Source organism: Chanos chanos, chromosome 3 (assembly GCF_902362185.1).
Source record: "Chanos chanos chromosome 3, fChaCha1.1, whole genome shotgun sequence".
NCBI classification, from domain to species: Eukaryota; Metazoa; Chordata; class Actinopteri; order Gonorynchiformes; family Chanidae; genus Chanos; species Chanos chanos.
Window position 1 is genome coordinate 9,209,686 of NC_044497.1, and position 18,742 is coordinate 9,228,427.

Genomic DNA, 18,742 nt, shown 5'->3' on the forward strand with positions numbered 1-18,742 from the left:
GCTTAGCCACAAGCTAACATTAGCCAACATCATGTTGGAGCGAGAGCTATGTAGCAGAGACCACAGTCAGTTTTTTTTTTTTCACATATCTATTAAATTACTCACTTATTTACTCGACGATGTCGTAAAGAACAGCAAAGCTCATATTGCGCTCTTACTAATGCGATTCACTTTGTCAACATTACAGAATGGGGAAAAAAGTCAAGAAGGAAGCTGAATCACCTACTACAGATGTGGTAAAACAAAGCCCTTGAAAAATTAAACCTCGAATACCAACGTTTAATTTTCTGAAGACAATCTGAGTTTACTTGATTACCACTTTGAATCTTTAACGTTATTCCTTACTATTTCACTATTTACAGTTCGATCCTCTGCCAATAGAGAGCAAGAATGCAGCCACTGTAGTTCTAATGCTCAAATCCCCTGAAGAGGAAATCTTAGCCAAAGCTTGTGAAGCCATTCACAAATTTGCTGAAAAAGGTTACAGTTAAACTTAGTCTCGTTTCATGTACACATCAGTATGTGTTCCATTCGCAGCCTATATGCTCTCTTTTTTCCATCCTTGTAGTAAATGACATAGCTTTTCGGTGTTACTCTTTTACCATTGTCCAGCTGATGAGAACAAGACCACTCTGCTTGACCTTGGTGCCGTAGAACCGCTCTCTAAGCTTGTATCGCACGAGGATAAGGCAGTACAACGGAACGCTATAATGGCCGTGGGAGTGATGGCCTCTTGTAGTAAGAATGGGACTGCAGTTTTACAGCTGCTTCTTCAGCACCAGCCTCGCACACAAGTATTACGAGACTAAGAAAAAAGAAAAATCTGACGCTGACAATCACAACTGTTTCATGTTCTTTGACAGGTGATGTCAGAAGAGTTTTGAAAAAATATGACGTCATACCTGCAATGATTGGCAAACTGTCACCTGAAGGCACGTTTGTGATTAAAGCTCTTTTCACTAAAGTGTCTTGATTGTGGATCATAAACACAAAGATTTAGTTTAGAACAAATAATACTTAGGTATTAGGGCTTATTTAGGCTCATTGTTTAAATATATGCCTCTCTGTGTTCATCTGTGTCTCTATCAGAGGATCTTGCGGTTCATGAATTTGCTACTCTTTGCCTGGCATTGTTGTCAGTGGACTACATCTGTAAGGTCCAGATTTTTGATCATGATGGACTCGAACCCCTTATTCAGCTCCTGTCCAGTCCAGATCCAGATGTAAAGAAGAATTCAGTTGAATGTATATTTAATTTAGTTCAGGTGAGACAGAAGAGCTTTTTATCATTCTGTGGGATACTAATTCCAGAACAATGCAGTGGTTTAATTTGAGCTGTTTTTCCTTTCCAAAAAATATGAAAAATATGTGAAATGTGTAATCCAAGCTGTAAGATCAACAGTCAAATACTGAGTAATATGAGCTGTCATATACAATACACACACACACATACACACACACACACACATATATATATACGCACACATATACACACACATACACAGTAGGCGATTTGTTATTTTTTAACAGGGGGGATGGCCTAAAGGTCACTGACACTACTCTATAAAGTATATAGGGGGATGGCAGGTTAACAAGAGGGATCCCCCCTCATCCCCCTACAGATTGCCTACTGTATATGTGTGTGTGTGTGTGTGTGTGTGTGTGTATATATATATATATATATATATATATATATATATTTATATTTTTCCCATTATGCTTAGATCTTTGTCCATTAGAATAATACAGAATATCATAATTGATACTTTCTCTTTTCCTCTGTGTCCACTCAGGACTTTCCAGTGCGTTTAGCGTTGTGTGAGCTGAATGGGATCCCCCCTCTTCTGGAGCAGCTGAGCTCGGAGTTCCCCATCATCCAGCAGCTGGCCCTACGCACTCTCCAGAGCGTCACCACAGACCTCAGAACACACTCTGCCTTCAGGGAGGAACAGGGATTCGACAGGCTCCTGGAAGTCCTTACGAATAAAGTAGGCTAATCGCCACTGCTTAAATTTTCATGAGCTCTAGACATCTTTATAGCTAACTCAGGTTTCCTCCTTTCATCATACTGCACCATTACACTTTAGTATTATCTCAACAGATTGTTGGAATATACAGCTTATATTAGTGTTTCACTGTCATATTTAAATATTTAAAGTTTTAACTTTATGTAATAATTTCAGATTATTGGTCATCATAAATCAGAGACACTGCTAGATGTTCACCTGAGATATCTGTTCTCCCAGGAGTTCAGCGACCTGCATTTGGAGGCACTACAGGTCATCTCAAATTGCTTAGAGGACATTGAGTCTATGAGGTTTTTTCAAGAGACAGGTGGACTGGAGAAGTTACTGCAGTTTGTCATCACAGCCACCCAGCCCGAAGTGCAAACCAATGCTATCAAGGCCATCACCCGGGCAGCGCAAAGTGGTATGGAAACTCACTTATCAGCTCTCATTTTGCGTCTGTGTTTGACACCATTGTCTGGATCTTTTTTGCACCTGTGTCATGTTTTATCTGGCTTTCTATATTCCTGCGTATTGATTTGTGGTCACTGGACCTACATGAAACCATCTAGATGAATGTGAAACGGTCACTAATGAATCACAGACGTTTCCATCTGTTCAAGTCTCAGTAGTGTTAGCCTATTTGTCCTCTGACTAGGTGACAGCAGAAAAATCTTACACGAGCAAGAGGTCGAGAAGGCTCTTGTCCATTTGCTTGTTGTGGAGAATGACAGTGTGCAAACTGCCACCTGCCAGGCAGTGGCAGCGATGTGCAAAAACCTGACCAGCCAGGACACTTTCCGACACTTGGGTGAGAAAGTATGCAATTTTTAAACAAAATAGGCCTCTAGTATTACAGTAACAGACTAGTATCAAAACAAAAGAATTCAATTAATTCATTTAGTTGTATAATTTGATCTAGCATTAGGTTTTTAACCCAAAGGTGCGCCTCTCATACTGAGCAGTGGTGTACATGAGAGCTCTGCTCCAACTTAAAATGCAAAGGAAACCAACTGGGTTTTTTTTCTGTTATTGTTTTTTTTTGTTTGTTTGTTTTTGAGTTCATTGAACTGAAGACAATTCTCTTTAAAAAGAAATCTTTACCAGAAGCTTAGTGAACTCAAAAACGTTTTTCAGCATGCTGCCTTTTTTTTTTTTACGACAGTGTTAAGGCACATTAACCCTGAATCTGTCTGTGTTTCAGAGGGAATAAAGCCCATAGTGCAGCTGCTAAGCAGTGAGGACACAGAGCTGAGAGAGGCTGCAGCCCAGGCCCTGTCCAGCCTCACCACTGGAAACCAGCTCAATGCGTAGTGAGTTATCACTAATGCACTTACTTAATCACTGAAAAACTTTTTCTTGAGATCATTTAAACGTAGTTCTATGTCTCAGTCAGTTTGCAGTTGTCCAAAATTGTAGTATTTAAAATATGTAGTGTGGAGTCTCACAAAAGGTCAAATAATGTTAAAAATGGTCAGTCACCAGTGGTCTGTTCTCTCCACTGAATATGTGCATATTTGTCATCTCTCTTTCCTGCGCCCTTTCAGTGTGGTGTATGAAGCAGATGGGGACAAACTCCTGGTCCAACAGCTGCTAGATGAGTGTCCTGGGACGGTGGCGTATGCAGCAGCTGTCCTGACCAGCATGGCGTCGCAGGAGTCGCTCCGGCGCAGTATTTTGGCCCACGGTGGCGCGCAGATGCTGGTGGAGCCGCTGCAGTCCACGGACAGACACGTGCTCGTTTGTGCTACCCAGGCGGTGGCCGCTCTGGCTTGTGATGCAGAAGCAAGAGCTGAGGTTGAAACTCACAGTAAACTAAAAGTTCTCTCTCTCTCTCTCTCTCTCTCTCTCTCTCTCTCTCTCTCTCTCTCTCTCTCTCTCTCACTCTCTCTCTCTCTCTCTCTCTCTCTCCCTCAGTCAGCAATCCACACCAAGAACTCCTCATTGCTCTTGCCATTACTGTCGTCGCTATTACACAAATCAGCATATATACCGTTGTTTGTCTGGGTCAAGGCCAGAATATATGGGGCAGGATAACACTACAGCTGTGGAAAAGATGACTCGGCAGCTGTCTTCCAGTCTGAGTAAATATGCTTTTATTGTCTTTATGGGCAGTTTACAAGAGCTGGTGGTTTGCCCCTCTTGGTTAAACTGTTGGAATCCAGCAACTCGGAAATCCGCAGAAATGCATGCTGGGCAGTGAGCGTATGCGCGAGTGATGAGCCTACTGTAACTAAGATGTGCAAGTTTGGGTGAGGTCATTGTTACATAACGTTCAGAATTTGTAATCTGCAAAGTATATGCTTCAGATTAGGTACTAATATTTTAACTGCACAAAGCAATTTGGTTTCAAGAGATAATCTTGAAATAAATTGGATTTGAGTAAAGATTCAGCTGAGTTAAACATACCTTGAAAATATGAAGGTCATTTTGAAGATTGACCAGCAGATGGCACTAGTGATCCAATATTAATTGTAATTGACATAATGCCCTTCATTTTTTCTCAGTTATTGCAGTGTTTTAACCTTTTTTGTTTTATAATCATATCTTGCCTTAATCAGAAGAAATAAGTGCATTGTATTCTAAATTACTACTATAACCATACAACAATTCAAATATCTGTTTATAATTTTACAGAGCTTTGGAAATCCTCCAAGAGATTAATACCTCGACCAACCGTAAGAATAAATTCAGTGAAGTGGCCCTGCAGAGACTGCTCGACGGCAACCTGTCTGTCAAGTACAGCCTGACAGGTTGTCTCTCCCCTTCTGACATCATCACAGATGGCTTCTATGACCCGGGCCAGGTCAGCGAGTGATTCAGCTAACAAAAAGAAATTACATTATGGGTCTATTGAATAGTCCCCATTCAAATCTCCCTCCCTCCCTCTCTCTCTCTCTCTCTCTCTCTCTCTCTTTTCATCATTTTTGCAGACACGAGCAGGTCACAAGGTTCCTTCTCTGGAGGATCTATCGAAGCAGGCTGTCAACCAGCGACGGGCCATCATAGCAGTTAATGGAAAACCTCAGGATCAGTACGTGTAGACCAAGGGTCACTTTCTGCAGCAATACATGTTTTTCTCTGATCTGAACCTCACTCACAGAATTACCCTCACATGCTCTTTGTTTCACATTAGGTCAAATTGCGGAGGCAGCATGAAAGATAACTTTATATTGAGAAAGGCTTTCAGTTTGAATGAATGTGTAATTTGCATCAAATAAAAAAAAAACAGTTAGAGTCGACTTCACTGGCTTTTATCCTCTCTCTGCTTTTTTAGCCTTAAAGCCACAAATGCGTTTGTTAATTGTTTTAGCAGCCAAAAATAACCCCTGTTTTGCCCCCCCCCCCCCCCTCCACCGTCAAACTGATGCATTTTACGTCTTCAAAACCTCGGCCACGGTTTTGGAAACGCGCTGACCATTTCAGCAGGTCCCTTTTCTTGCCTCCTGTTTATTATCTATTTCAGTAGGCACTGTGAAATCAATCTTCCCCACAGCCAACTTCAATCAAAGAAAAGGGTCTTTGTGAGGTGTGCAGGCCCTGACGCTTCACCTTTAAACGCTGTCCTTCCACTTCATTAAACGTCCTCTGACTCCTTGTCTCTTCAATATTACATCTTACGAATACGAATACGAAATACTTTATTAATCCCGAGAGAAATTCACGTGTTGCAACAACACCGTCAGCACACGCCAAACACAACGTAGAATAAAAAGTAGAATATAATAAAGATAAATGGGAAATAAAATTCAAACAAAATAAAATAAAGGTTGTTTCTGTACTTAGTGCAGTAATTGGTAACGTAATAAATAGCCATGAAGTGAGAATACTGAGGTAGACAGAAGTTGCCATAGTGCAGGAGTTATATACATAGTATATAATGAATATGCCACAATATAGAGCAGTAGTAGTAAGATTATCACTATTATGTGGTGTGTAATGTGCAATAGAGAGCATTGTTGTTACATGTGCAATGGAGTAACCTGTTATGTAACTATGGGTAAAACTACATAGTTCATTTGTAGGGCCATCAGACTGTTTTGGTATCAGTGAATTCTAAGCAGCACCTCACTGTACTGAAGCCCAGTGTTTTTGCACGTGTTTACTGATTCACTAGCTACAGAAGTTTGGTACTGGTAATGGCATCCCAATGAGTTTTACTTTGGCACCGCAGCCAAGTCAGAATAAAGGTCAGTTGTTCTTGAATGCAGTTACTCTTGGTTGAAGACATGCAGCCCTGCCTTTGGTGGCCCCGACAGCATTCATCACAGTTTCACAATAACCAGCAACCAAGACTTGTGCCAGTTACGACACAGTGTTCTCATATGTTTCCTGTTTGTACTGTTTTTGAGGACGGTGCGGATTGTGCGTTTAAATGTGGTTGTGGACATGTTTTATGGAGGTTGAAATCTCAGACCTGGAACTCTGTCTTCTCCAGGGTGTGTAAAGAGCCGTCAGAGGAGAGACAGGACAGTCCCACAGACGCTCATGCTCTTGGCCGCAGGGGAAACAGCAAAACGCTGAGGTCTGTGTACGATTTTATGTGTCTTTCTTTTTATAAGGCCCCCTTTTTGGTTCATTCAACTTTCCATCAATCCATCTCTCTCTCTCTCTCTCTCTCTCTCATTCTCCACAGTAGAGGGAAGAGCAGAGGCCCTAAGGATGATGACAAACAGAAGGATGATGATGAAGGTACACCACAGGTGGAGGTGGAGTCGGAGGGACCGGGAATACTGCCGTGTGATCCTGCCCTCCAGGACCTGGTGACTGAGGCAGCCAAAATCGCACAGGCCGCACATGAGGAGAGAGAGCTGTACTCTGCTTTGGCCAAGTGAGTTTTTCCAACAATGAGGTGTAGACCTTAGTTTGCACTCTAAGCAATGAAAACAGTCATGAGGAGGATTTTACAGCAGTCATAAACCTCTTATTTACTTTGTCTACTCAATAAAGCTTTAACTAAACTTTGAAAAGAAAGCACTTGGGAACCTCTGGTGGCAGGTCAGTTGTGCATGTGTTCTCTGATGCGCTGTGGTATGTCATTTAGAAAAAAACAAGTTAACACATTAAGATTTGAATGTTTATTTATATCAGTAAACACCCCCATATACCATGTGCAACTAAGACTCCACTTGTACTTTAGAATACACATTGTATAAAACTTATTGTATATGTCGAAGTACATCATGGGAAAAACATTACCACTGAAGTACCATAAATCACTGTAAAAAAGAACTCGTAATGTATTATGGAAAAGAGACTAAAATGTTGTAGTTTACTGAAAAACTTCCATAATGACAAAATTTTTCTATGTTTCGAAGTCAAACAAAAAATCTGCAGGAATTTCCCCATCTGTATTAGTTCCCAAACATATACTGGAAATTTTACAGCACAGAGCTCTAAACATCGGCCTGACATAGGCACACTGCTGTGTATGATCTTACATGGTAAACTGATGACATATTAAATTACTTTACACTTTTTACTGTAAAAAGAACAGCAGTTTGCTTCACTGTTGCACTTCTGTGTTAATGCGCATGTTAATATGAAGAAGTCAGGATCATACACATGTAATGTGAGTGCGAATGGTTTACAGGTTGGTGTGTGATGCGATGGGCGGCCCAGTAGATCCAGATAAGCATCATGACTTCCTGTGGGAACTTCACCTGAGCGAGCTGAAGTTAGAGATGCAGTCCAACATTATTCCCGTCGGCAAAATCAAAATGGGCACCTACTACCACAGAGCCCTGCTCTACAAGGTAGCGTCCTTTAAACCTCTGCCTCACTTCTTACGCCAGAGGGGGGAAAGTATTAGTGTCCTTCACTGATGCAGCGACTCATAGAAATGATTTATACAGAGTGTCTAGCATTGTCCAAATTCAAAGTGACACAGAGAATGACTAGCCCAATGTATTCATTCATGTTCTTCATGCTCTTCATTATTCAGCAATATGCAGGGTTCATAGCTCACTACCATCTGTCCTCTCTATTCCTGAATACCTCAGGTATTGGCAGACAGAATTGGGGTGAGCTGCAGTCTGGTCCGAGGAGACTACAACCGTGCATGGAATGAGGTACTGCTCAGTTCCAGTTTGCTGAAGGTTGCTGGAGGTTACCCGGAGCCCCGGCGCTATGTCGTGGACCTCATGCATAACCCTGGGAACCTAATGATGAGCAATTCACCAGCTGCTACCCAGTATCAGACAATCTGAAACTACTCTCCGACACCCCTCAAAACACCAAGACCTTAAAAGTGGACAAGCAACAGATTCATATTTTTTATGAGTTGCTAACATCTGCACATTTCAATATTGAATTATTACCATTAAAACTGTGAGATATCTCTGGTGCTATGCATTGTGGTGTTTACAGACTGTTAACTTTTTATTCTGCTTATCATCAGATGTGTTGTAACTTAACTTTTGAGACAAATACTAAAACATGTGGATAGATGTAAGATATAAGGGGAAAAAATAATAACAGTTTAATTAACAGTTTAATTTAAATAAGAAAGGCTTCGGTACTACTGGTGTATTGTTGACTGTTTTTTTTTTTTTTTTTCTTTTTTAACTTTGCACTGACAGCGTTATTTACTCTACAGCTAGTCTTTTACACGCAGAGGATAAACATTTTGGTTTGGCATTACAAGCTGAGAAGTGTGGCGACGCATTGACGAAGTCTTGCTCAAGCAGTCACCTTTAAGTTGGATCACAGCTCTTATGATAAGCTGTGGCAGGTTATGGATCCTTGAATATGTCTTGAAAGTCCAAAGTCTACGTCGAAAGACTATAAAATGACCCCATTTATGTCTGGGTTTATGAAAACAAAAGATTCAATATTTATGCGTACCTTCGGAAAAATCAGTGACTACATAGGTTACATCTAAAACGCTTAATTAAATGTTATATTTTTTGTCACGTAGGCACCTATCTGCAATGACCCAAATCATATGAAATAGGTTTAGACCAGTCTCTACCGCATGCAGCTCACAATTCGCGAGGGTGGGTATGTTCACTGGCCACTTCAGATCAATTGAGGTCTTTATTCAACTTAAATTAGCTTAGACCGAGACGGGAAGAAGTTGGCGTCTGCCACAAAAAGTTGTCGAGAGTCTGCAGAGAGGAAAATGTCGCGTTTTCTACTTCGATTTTCTCTCATCATTAGTAGGGGAGCTACTACCAAGCCACTGCTGTCGAAGACACGCTCTGCCTTTATCCGTCCAATTTCCACAAGCCCGGGTAAGCGTTTTTCCTGTCGTTTTACCTTAACGGGAAAGTAGCTGGGAGTTTCTTTTGTTGTTCGATTACTCATTTCCCTACTCTTAGGGAGGGGTTTCTAATTAAATTATCCTCGCGCAGTGGCACCCCTCCCTTTTATTCAATTATATGTAGCTATGTCTGGTAAATAATTTCTCCTGTTCAGAACAGAATTTATCACCCCAAAAGACTTTTTTTCCCGATTCAAATTACTGGTATGCACGCAACCAGCTTTTCATAAAATTCGAGGTCAGATGAAAATAAATAAATAAATAAATAAATAAAATAAAGACAAACTTGTTTACGTCAACTTCTGAAGTTTCTGATTGATTACACCGAATAAATACCTGTCAGGTTATAAACTAGACGGCAGAAGACTGGCGAAGAAAATTTATCACAACGCCAGTAAAGTACTGCATATTATAAAATGTAGAGGTATAGAATACGGCTTTCTCTGGGTCCAGGTTTACTGTCCTTGACACGTTATGACAAGCACACGGACTGGAAGAAAAAACTGACCCCAGAGCAGTACGTTGTGACCAGAGAGAAAGGCACAGAAGAGGTGAGTTTAAACCAATCCACACTAGTTTGTTGTGAACACTTTGCACCATTCCTTTGTTCAACTGTTCTTTACCGTTGTAGTTGTATAAAACGTTAACATTCATTATAAGTAACACATAAGAATGATTATTAAGATGTAAATTAGCCTACTCTGAGCATGTTTGTACAGTGTTAAATCTAGACATTACAGTTTAGGGCGCCCTTCTGAGTGTCGTATAATATAATCTGTGTCTATGTACGTGATTCAGCCTTTCAGTGGAATCTACCTGAACCATAATGAAAAGGGAATGTATCACTGTGTGTGCTGCGACGCACCCCTTTTCACGTAAGCCTTCCCTGCCACTCAAAGATCGGTGTCACAAATCTTTGTGCATCTAAAACCAAATTACTAGTCAATTATGTTTGACCCCTTCACTGAATTATTTAAGCATTCCATTAAATTGTCATAAACACCTGTTGTAAATGTTGCTAATGCTATCATTGTTACTGCTGTATTATAAAAAAAAAATGGTGAAATTGTTTATGCTTTTGCAAGAAAAAAAAAAGTCATGGGTTTTATACTGATTCTGCCAAAAGTTCAGAATCCAAGTATGACTCTGGGACCGGGTGGCCATCCTTCCATGAGGCGCATGGGACATGGGAGGGAGATGAGAGCCACGCCAGCATCGTGCGTCGCCCCGACAACTCACTGGGCAGCACGGGGACAGAGGTGATCTGCAAACATGTGAGTGTATGGATCAGAATATTATTGATCAAAGAGTCGCGATATGGGCTGAGCATGAATGACTGCGTGTTTTGGGCTAAAGATGTAAAAAAAAAAATGTATAGCTTACGTTTAAGATTTGTAACATTCTTCACCAAGGAAAATAAATCTCTCGTATGTTTGTTGACGGGGTTTTATTAGCTCATTTATTTGTTTGTTTCTTTAAACAGCCGGAATGTAAACACAATAAAATACACGTTTGTGTTTTTGCAGTGTGATGCTCACCTTGGCCATGTGTTTGATGACGGGCCAGACCCAACGGGCCAGCGTTTCTGTATCAACAGTGTGGCCCTACAGTTCAAGCCCAGACAAAAATAGAAGTACCTTAGCATCCTCAAGGCTATCACAGGACCCAACCAAGACCTCTCTTCAAGCCCGGTTTATCTCTAAGAGTGTAATCTCCTTTAATTACCACATAGTGTCAAGACACTATTTGATTTTGTTATGCTTTGAACAGTCTTTTCTTTTTATGAGGAACATTTCTGAAAATCTCTGAGAAGGAGGCTTGTTCTTATGAATAAACGTATAGTTTTTAAGACTCTTCTGCTTTGTCATTTCTGTGTGTGTATGTGTTTGCGTGCCTCAAACAAAGAGAGAGAGAGAGAAATAGAATTTACATGAGTTAAATAAGCATTTATACCAGTGTAAACGCATAGAGTAACAGTGATTACTCACTGATTAAAGACATGAATAGGCAAGTTTCATTACCCTGAATACTGTGTACACTGACAGCCCTGTTCCAGTAAAGCCATGTTAATCATTGTCAGGTAAAGGGGGTCACTATCTCAGTCTGTGTGTATCTGCACAGCCCACCACAAACAAGCTGCAACAGAAAAACAGATTAGTCAAACCAGAAATAGAGGCACCAAAAGACAGACCAAAAGAGAGAGAATTAGGGGGAAAAAAAAAAAGATACCGAATGAAGTAGAAGGCAGCAAAAAGGAGAACTTGTAAAGCTGGTTAAAGCTTTGGGGACTTTGGTTCAAAAAGTGGGATGATGCGTGTCTGGCTGTGTTTTGCTTTGGTGGGTCTTTTCGGGGACGTGAGGGCCAGAGGCCCTTGTAGAAAAGGGAAGGAGACCCCCATCGATAAGATTGCTCCAGTTGAGAACTTCAACATCCAACAGGTATATTTTACTATCACATCTCATTCTTTCTGCCTGTGTGCTGCCTCACAGTGATAAAAATTCACGTCATTAACCTGAAAAGCAGCTGGTCAATGAGGCCTGAAATTACTCTGCAGACAGTAAGCTTGTGGACTGTTGTGATTCAAGGCAGATATCCTTCAGTGAGCAAGCTGATCAAGAATCAGATACATAATGAAGGAACCTTTGTTAAGTGCTTCATGCTTTTGTCAAGAAAAGATAGCACCGCCACAGAGGGTTTTTTTTCTTTTCTTTCTTTAGATGAGCGGAAAATGGTACCTGGTGAGTGCGGCATCAAAATGCCAGTATCTTCTGGAGAATAGTTTCAGCGTGGAAGGCACTATCATAAATTTGACACCCTCTAAATCAACGCTATCCGTGAGCACGCTGCGAAAATTGTAAGTGCCTCAAGTGACCACAAGGGGGAGTAACGGTTTAGCTCAGTGGGAAGAAGGGTTTAGTAACACTAACCTCCTACACGTTTTCCCTGCAATCTCCCAACGTTTCTCAAATAAGCTGTAGTAATTATAGATAAATACGCAGTTGACTGAGATACTGGGATTATGCTGGGTAAGTAAGAAGTACTGTTCCAGACAACAAATGCTGCCTATATTCAAACTGACTCGTCATATCAGAAAATTCCCTCACAATTTGTTTTCCCTACAATTTTGTATTTGTTCACCGATAGATTTGTTTAGTTACAGCTTATTGTTGAAGTCCATATGGGTTTTTGACCAGAATTTCTGACATGTTAACTAAATTCTGGTACTCCTGAATCATACTTTGATATTGTTTTTACTGGATAAAATCACTGAAATCATCATCTCCTTCATGGATCATGCAAACGCCACAGAAGATATGAGTTCCTCTTATAAGAAGGTTCAGTGAAGATAAATACTTGAAGGAAAAGGGTGGTTCTGAGTCAAGAATTCTGAAAACACTCTTCACGCTTGTTCTGACTTGAATTACTTAAAAAAAAAAAAAACGAAGAAGAAGTCAGGAATCAAGTCCAGCTCTAAAATCATCCTTATGTAACGTTTCAAGACCTATCTCAGCAAACTGTGCAATCATATTGCTCCACACTGCTTTTGGTAAGGGGATGAGTCAGAGCAGTCACTGAATCAACATTTTAACATTTCTGATAACATTGGTTGAAATCTGTTCTTACTTTTTCAAAGTACTTCTCTGTCAGTTTTCTCTACTGTTATTTACATGCCGTTGTTTAAGATATAGTATGACTGTGTTATCATTGATTTAATAAAGTGTAATACAATTTATGATGTAAACCCCTAGCCTTTTAAACAGTATTAAGTCTTTACTTTTAACTTTTCTCCATACCATTTTCCTTCATCTGATCCTATAATGCAGTAATTATCAGTGCTGGGAGATCCGTCAAATATATCAAGTCAGAAAACCTGCGGGACGTCTCTTTCTGAAGGGTGAGTTAGCATAAGCTTCCCTGCAGAGGTATTCAGTTGCAAACTGTTGTGGTGATAACGGGCGATAAAAATGTAGCCTGTATTTTCTCCTTTGCATCCAATTAAATTTGCAATAGTTCTGTTTTGTTCCTTGGCTCTCCTGCATACTACAGCTTTAAACTCTTAAGTGCCGAATAACAATAGCCTGTTAGATCTGTTATGCAAGCGAGACCATTACCATTTCACTCAGAATCTCCCCAGGACAAGTGAATCTTGACCAGCGAGTCAAACTGGGCATGAGAGCAAGAGCGCCGCGTGCACGTGCGTGCATATTGTACATGCCAAATACGAAGCCTTACGAAGCAATGCACCTCTCCAATGCAGAATACCGCATTCAGTTTTTACGAGTACAGTCTGAAATAACTTCAGTTTTAAACACTGATGCAACTCTAAACGCGTTAATGTTCCTCTTGTATCACAGGTCCTTATTCAAAGAAGGATGTCGATATTGTCATTGGAGACACCGATTATAGCTCCTACGCTATTGTGTATTTTCAAAGGCATTGCAGGATCGCCATGAAACTGTATGGTAGGTTGTTGAAAAGAAATCCATCCATTCATTTATATGAAGTGGAGTCGAATGAATACATAAAACTAACGTTTGCCCAATAAAACACCGGATCAGAAAGTGCAGAACGGTTTGGGTGTGGGTGTGTGTGTTTGTGTGTATGTGTGTGTGTGTGTGTGTGTGTGTGTGGGGGGGGGGGGGGGGAGGGGGGGGGTGCATTCTAATATATCTAAAACAATATAACATGGTTGTGTTTTTATCTACACTTGAGCGATTACCTTTTAAAATTTTCAAAAGGCAGGACTCCAGAGCTTCCTGATGCTGTTGTGGACAAATTTGAAGAACTTGCAAAGAAACAGAATCTGGGATTAGATGTTGTTTTTCAGTTCCCCACCTATGGTGAGAATTCAAAGTACTTGCATTCAAGTTTAACTAGTATCGGTCATACTGCGCACGTTATTTAGGAATGACAAAATCAATTTCTGTGTTTTTCTCCAGGGTTTTGTGAGTCTGCGGACAAAGACCATACACTCGGTGAGATTTTCGTTTTTCCCGAACCAAACAGAAAAAAAAAATTGTTTTTCCTGGCGCTTGATGAAGTGATTGTGTAATAAGGACGCGCTGTTCACAGTCACACAGACGAAACTTTGACAGCGTTACTAACCTGCCATCCAATCTTAAAACTATCATTTACACGGTTCTATATTCATCGCCTACTGGTGCCATAAGGCGGGTTTAGCGAAAACTCAAGAGTTAGTTAACTCGGAATAAGTAGTAAACCTCCGAATAGAAGAGCCCTATGGCTTCGTTGTCCTAGCAAAACAAAGCCATAGGCCTCTTCTATTAGGAGGTTTACTGCTTACTCTGAGATAACTAACGGAGTTTTCACTAACCCCGCTTTCTGGAATACCCTGGTATACAGCTGAGCCCAATGAAAACCATATTATCAGTCACCTGTGACAAGCCTCCTTACACTCCTGCAAAAAGAAATCACGTTGTTCCACTCACTTAATCTAAACATAAACACCAGATTATACATTACACTAATTGCCTACCTATGTAGATTTAGCCAACTGAATGTATTCCTTTATCAACATAAATATTTACACTTCTTTCAGTCATTCTTCTCCTTAATCATTTTCTGTCTCACAGATATGACCTAATGTCTATACCAGCCTGTGTCATCATCGACAGAGGAGGATGTTACAATCTTGTAGCAGCCAATGAAGTAATAGGCTGATTAGCCATTCAGAGATTAAAGTGCAGTCAAACACTATGAATTGTCTCCTCTTTTTGTTTCTTCCTTTTGTTTGTTTCAAAACACGCGAGCTCATTTCGGATACGAAAAAGCTTACACACATTTTAATAGTTTTAAAGAAGGATAAAATCCATCAGTCTTTCTCCATCATTGGATTTGGAATGAATGAAGTGCTTTCACAGCTTGTTTGTGTTAAATTTGGAAAAACGTCGGAGTAAACACACTCCTGAGGTTTACCTAAAAAAAAAAAAAAAAAAAACCCATCAGATAACGAATGGAAGTTTTCCATAATTGACTCCAGATGCAACAGGGCAATTGAGTTCGGTTACAAAACTGAGGATCAAAAAACGTGCTGGAGGTGCGTGTTTGCGAGTCCCTTTCTGTGTGATGTAACTCAGAAAACGAGACTCTGCCTGCCCCTTAAGTAAGAGGAGAAAACACACTAAAAGAAAGGAGTTACAAAACTCAAGTGGCACAAAGCACCACAGAAAGCTACAGTTCTTGGCATTAATTTATTGCTGAATCATCCTGACTAGTTTTAACAAACTCTTATGCCAGTGTGTTTGCATGCGTGATTTACCTCCTCTCATGCACCATTTAAACTCATGTTGTGCGTTTGCACATTACTGCAAACAGTAGGATTTTAAAACCCCACATCATAACATTCTTCACCTAAAATGATCTATGCATAACACAGAAGTTTTTGTTAAAATCCCATCCTAAATTCAGTTACAGGGACAGTGCTTGTCTCAGCTTGAAAATTCATTAAAAGTGCCTTCAATTTTGCAAAGCTGGGTTCGAATTTGGAGGGGAGGGGGGGGGGCAGACAGGTTCTTCCTGTGTATACATGTGTATACCCCCAACCCCCAATACCTCGAAAGAGACGCATGTGTCTGTTGTATAACGGGGAGCAATTTGCATTTCTTAAAGGCTGAGAAAGTGGGTGGGACCCAGAATAAGGAAGGGGTGGGGGAGGGGTTGGGGGTACACTCCAGAACATAAAAGAGGACCAGACGCTGCAGCAGGCACACCTCTTGCTCTTTCAGTTCACTTCACATCAGTTCTAGGAAAAGCACGAGAAAGACGCACTGAAGCAATGGCGGCTGCTGTACTGAGGTTATTTGGGGTCCTCCTCTGCGCCCTGATTGCCTGTGCTGAGGTCATGCCTATGAGCGACTTTGATCTGCAAGGGGTAAGGACAGACAAATATATGTATATGAGAAAAAACAAAACAAAAAACAGTCCGTCTGTTAGAACAATAAGTGTCTAAAAGTCTGGAGCAGATTTCATTCCTGACTCTCACATTTGATCATGTTTTACTAAAAACATAGTGGAAAAACTGGGTGCATATTGAGTTTGTTTTTTGTCCTACAGTGCTGCATGTGCGTGACTAATGTTGCTTTTCTTTTCTGTTCTTTCCTTTTTTTTTTTTCCCAACCTGTTTAGATGTCAGGGAAATGGTTCATTATTGGTTTTGCTACAAACGCAGAGTGGTTTGTCAGTCACAAAGACAACATGAAAATGGGAACTGCCATGCTAGTACCCACTGAGAGTGGGGATCTGGACATCACCTACGCCAACCTTCAGTGAGTTCCAACCCTCAATTCCAGTTTGCTCCTTACCTTTTTATCTCTGTATAAGTTCTAGATGTTCAGAAACACTCTAATTCTGTATATGATTGTATCTATGTTCAATACGTATCATGGGTGTTGACTGCGACTCTCTCTCTTATTCTAGGTCAGATGGGTCTTGCTGGCGAATGACTCACTTGGCCAAGAAGACTGATGTTCCAGGCAGATTCACCTTCCGTAGCCAGCGTAAGTCAACCTATGAGCCAGTCGTCAGTAGAGAATTCTATGACCTCGTCTGAGAAGTGGCTTTGTGTTGCTGTGTTGAAACTTAGACTTGAGAGTGCTACTAGGTTGTTTCCCAATTGACTGATAACACGCCATTGTCTCTAATCTTTCAGGCTGGAATAATGACAATGATTGGCGTGTAGTTGAGGCCAAATTCGATGAGTACGCTCTAGTGCATACCATCAAGACCCAGAATGGAGCGACTGAAGTGCTGAACAAACTCTATGGTAAGGGCACTGTCATGAACATTTAGTCTAGAATGGTCCAGGGTGTGTTCAAAAAAATCGTTTTCTTGCTTTTAGAACATGAATCAAACAGCAAAATCTAGCTAAACTGTCTTGCGATTTTTAGGACGCGCCACAAGCTTGAGCCCAGAGCTGCTGCAGAAGTTTAAGAAGCTCTCTCAGGACACTGGCATCTTCCCAGAGAACATTGTGATCCTCCCGCCAAATGGTATCACTGCACTTTTTTTTTTTTTTTTTTTTTTTTTTACCGCATTTTAAAAACATTTCTAACAAGACTACTTTTTAATTATAATCAGAGCCCACTTCCGTGGATTATACTAGTATGTTTATCATATTTGCAAAAGACTCAACACCAACTTTCTTTCTTTTGTCTTTTTTTTTTTTTAAGGTGAATGCGCAGATGCCTAAGCACTACATTTCACCAGAGAAATTGCTGGTAATTTCTATGGTGACATCTGACACATGACCATCCTTCCTCTTGCCCGGACATGAGCAATGTTACAGATAAGACTGATGACATGTCTCAGGACTCCTGCTTGGCTTACGTTTTCAAGCTCTCTCCTCCTATCTAGCTGTGAGCCATGTGAAAGCCATGACTTCTGTCTAGACACTTGTATGGCTTTGATTTTAGTGTTCACACCAACGCAGCCTTTCAAAAGGGAGATGCATTTACGGAGGTGAAGCCATTTGAAAGTATTACAACACAGCGTATGAATATCTTGCTCTGACATGACTATGAATGTGCAACACTCTTCATCTCACCCTTCAACAAGCTCTGAGAAATTTATCAAACTTTTCAAAATGTTCTGTGTTTGTTGCCTTCTAATCAGTTTTTTTGTTTTTAAAATTACTGTTTCAATTCAATAAAAGTTTTTAAAAACTAAGTGTGTATGTGATTCATGTGACTGTTCCTTAGTAGAACTATTTTAACAAACTGGAAAACCTTTGACAAATGAGAAAACAATTCAGTAACTTCATCTTCTAAGCCGAACATAAAGCCCGGTATAACAAAGGCAACGGACAAGAAAATATTCTACTTTTTAATATATTTTATCATTACAAATATGTCAAATACAATCATTTACATAAGACTACTTCAAATTTATACATAGGTATTTTTCAAGATGTACAAAACAATATTTACCATTATATCTTAGTTTACTCTGATTATACAAAGGTTATTATGAACAATGACAATTAGCCATGAGCAGACAGTTAATGATTTTTATACAGTTTATCATCAGTGATAACCAGTAAGCTACACTGTGCTAATGACTGGCAAATCCTATGACACAGGATCATTTTTTTTTTTTTTACATGATCATTTGTCATTATGGCAATTATTCAGGTAGTAATCACTTGATTAGGTTGTAGGTTTTTGCTCTCTACCGCAGATGCACTGTATACATACACATCGTTGTAAGGGAGGTGAGAGTTCAGCTCTGCTTTTAAGTAGTGAAGATTCTGTCCTTTCTGGAGCTTTCAGGCTCAATCTCTTTTTTATGTCAGTGTGTGTATGTATACATAGATATATATTGACACGAGTGAGATATCTTTTGGTGTTTAGTCTGTCAATTGCCTTTAAAAATACCATCGTTACGGCAGTCATACATCTATTTCCTTAAAGAATTAGCGCTATAGCTTAGACTTCCTTAACACCAACATTCAAC

General features: G+C 40.2%; 4 protein-coding genes across 4 annotated transcripts; all 4 read left to right on the top strand.

Moving 5' to 3' along the window:
- Positions 1–188: 188 nt before the first annotated feature.
- On the top strand, positions 189–8,306 carry armc3 (armadillo repeat containing 3). The gene is made up of 17 exons (XM_030769529.1): positions 189–236; positions 363–480; positions 613–738; positions 864–932; positions 1,090–1,265; positions 1,794–1,988; positions 2,247–2,430; positions 2,665–2,817; positions 3,211–3,319; positions 3,554–3,803; positions 4,122–4,258; positions 4,644–4,812; positions 4,940–5,040; positions 6,445–6,531; positions 6,643–6,837; positions 7,600–7,762; positions 8,009–8,306. Exons 1-17 carry the CDS (start codon positions 189–191, stop codon positions 8,213–8,215), a joined length of 2,487 nt encoding a protein of 828 aa, XP_030625389.1. The 3' UTR covers positions 8,216–8,306.
- Positions 8,307–8,914: 608 nt separating this feature from the next.
- Positions 8,915–11,121, top strand: msrb2 (methionine sulfoxide reductase B2). Its single transcript, XM_030768991.1, has 5 exons — positions 8,915–9,241; positions 9,724–9,821; positions 10,069–10,145; positions 10,397–10,544; positions 10,797–11,121. Exons 1-5 carry the CDS (start codon positions 9,130–9,132, stop codon positions 10,899–10,901), a joined length of 540 nt encoding a protein of 179 aa, XP_030624851.1. The 5' UTR covers positions 8,915–9,129; the 3' UTR covers positions 10,902–11,121.
- A 262-nt stretch (positions 11,122–11,383) lies between these two features.
- Positions 11,384–14,989, top strand: c8g (complement component 8, gamma polypeptide). The gene is made up of 7 exons (XM_030767389.1): positions 11,384–11,709; positions 11,989–12,125; positions 13,096–13,166; positions 13,627–13,734; positions 14,011–14,112; positions 14,212–14,247; positions 14,866–14,989. Exons 1-7 carry the CDS (start codon positions 11,578–11,580, stop codon positions 14,874–14,876), a joined length of 597 nt encoding a protein of 198 aa, XP_030623249.1. The 5' UTR covers positions 11,384–11,577; the 3' UTR covers positions 14,877–14,989.
- Positions 14,990–15,960: 971 nt separating this feature from the next.
- LOC115808055 (lipocalin-like) lies at positions 15,961–17,865 on the top strand. Its single transcript, XM_030769303.1, has 6 exons — positions 15,961–16,163; positions 16,418–16,557; positions 16,709–16,788; positions 16,941–17,054; positions 17,179–17,280; positions 17,461–17,865. The coding sequence occupies exons 1-6, from the start codon at positions 16,068–16,070 to the stop codon at positions 17,478–17,480; spliced, it is 552 nt and encodes a 183-aa protein (XP_030625163.1). The 5' UTR covers positions 15,961–16,067; the 3' UTR covers positions 17,481–17,865.
- Positions 17,866–18,742: the final 877 nt, after the last annotated feature.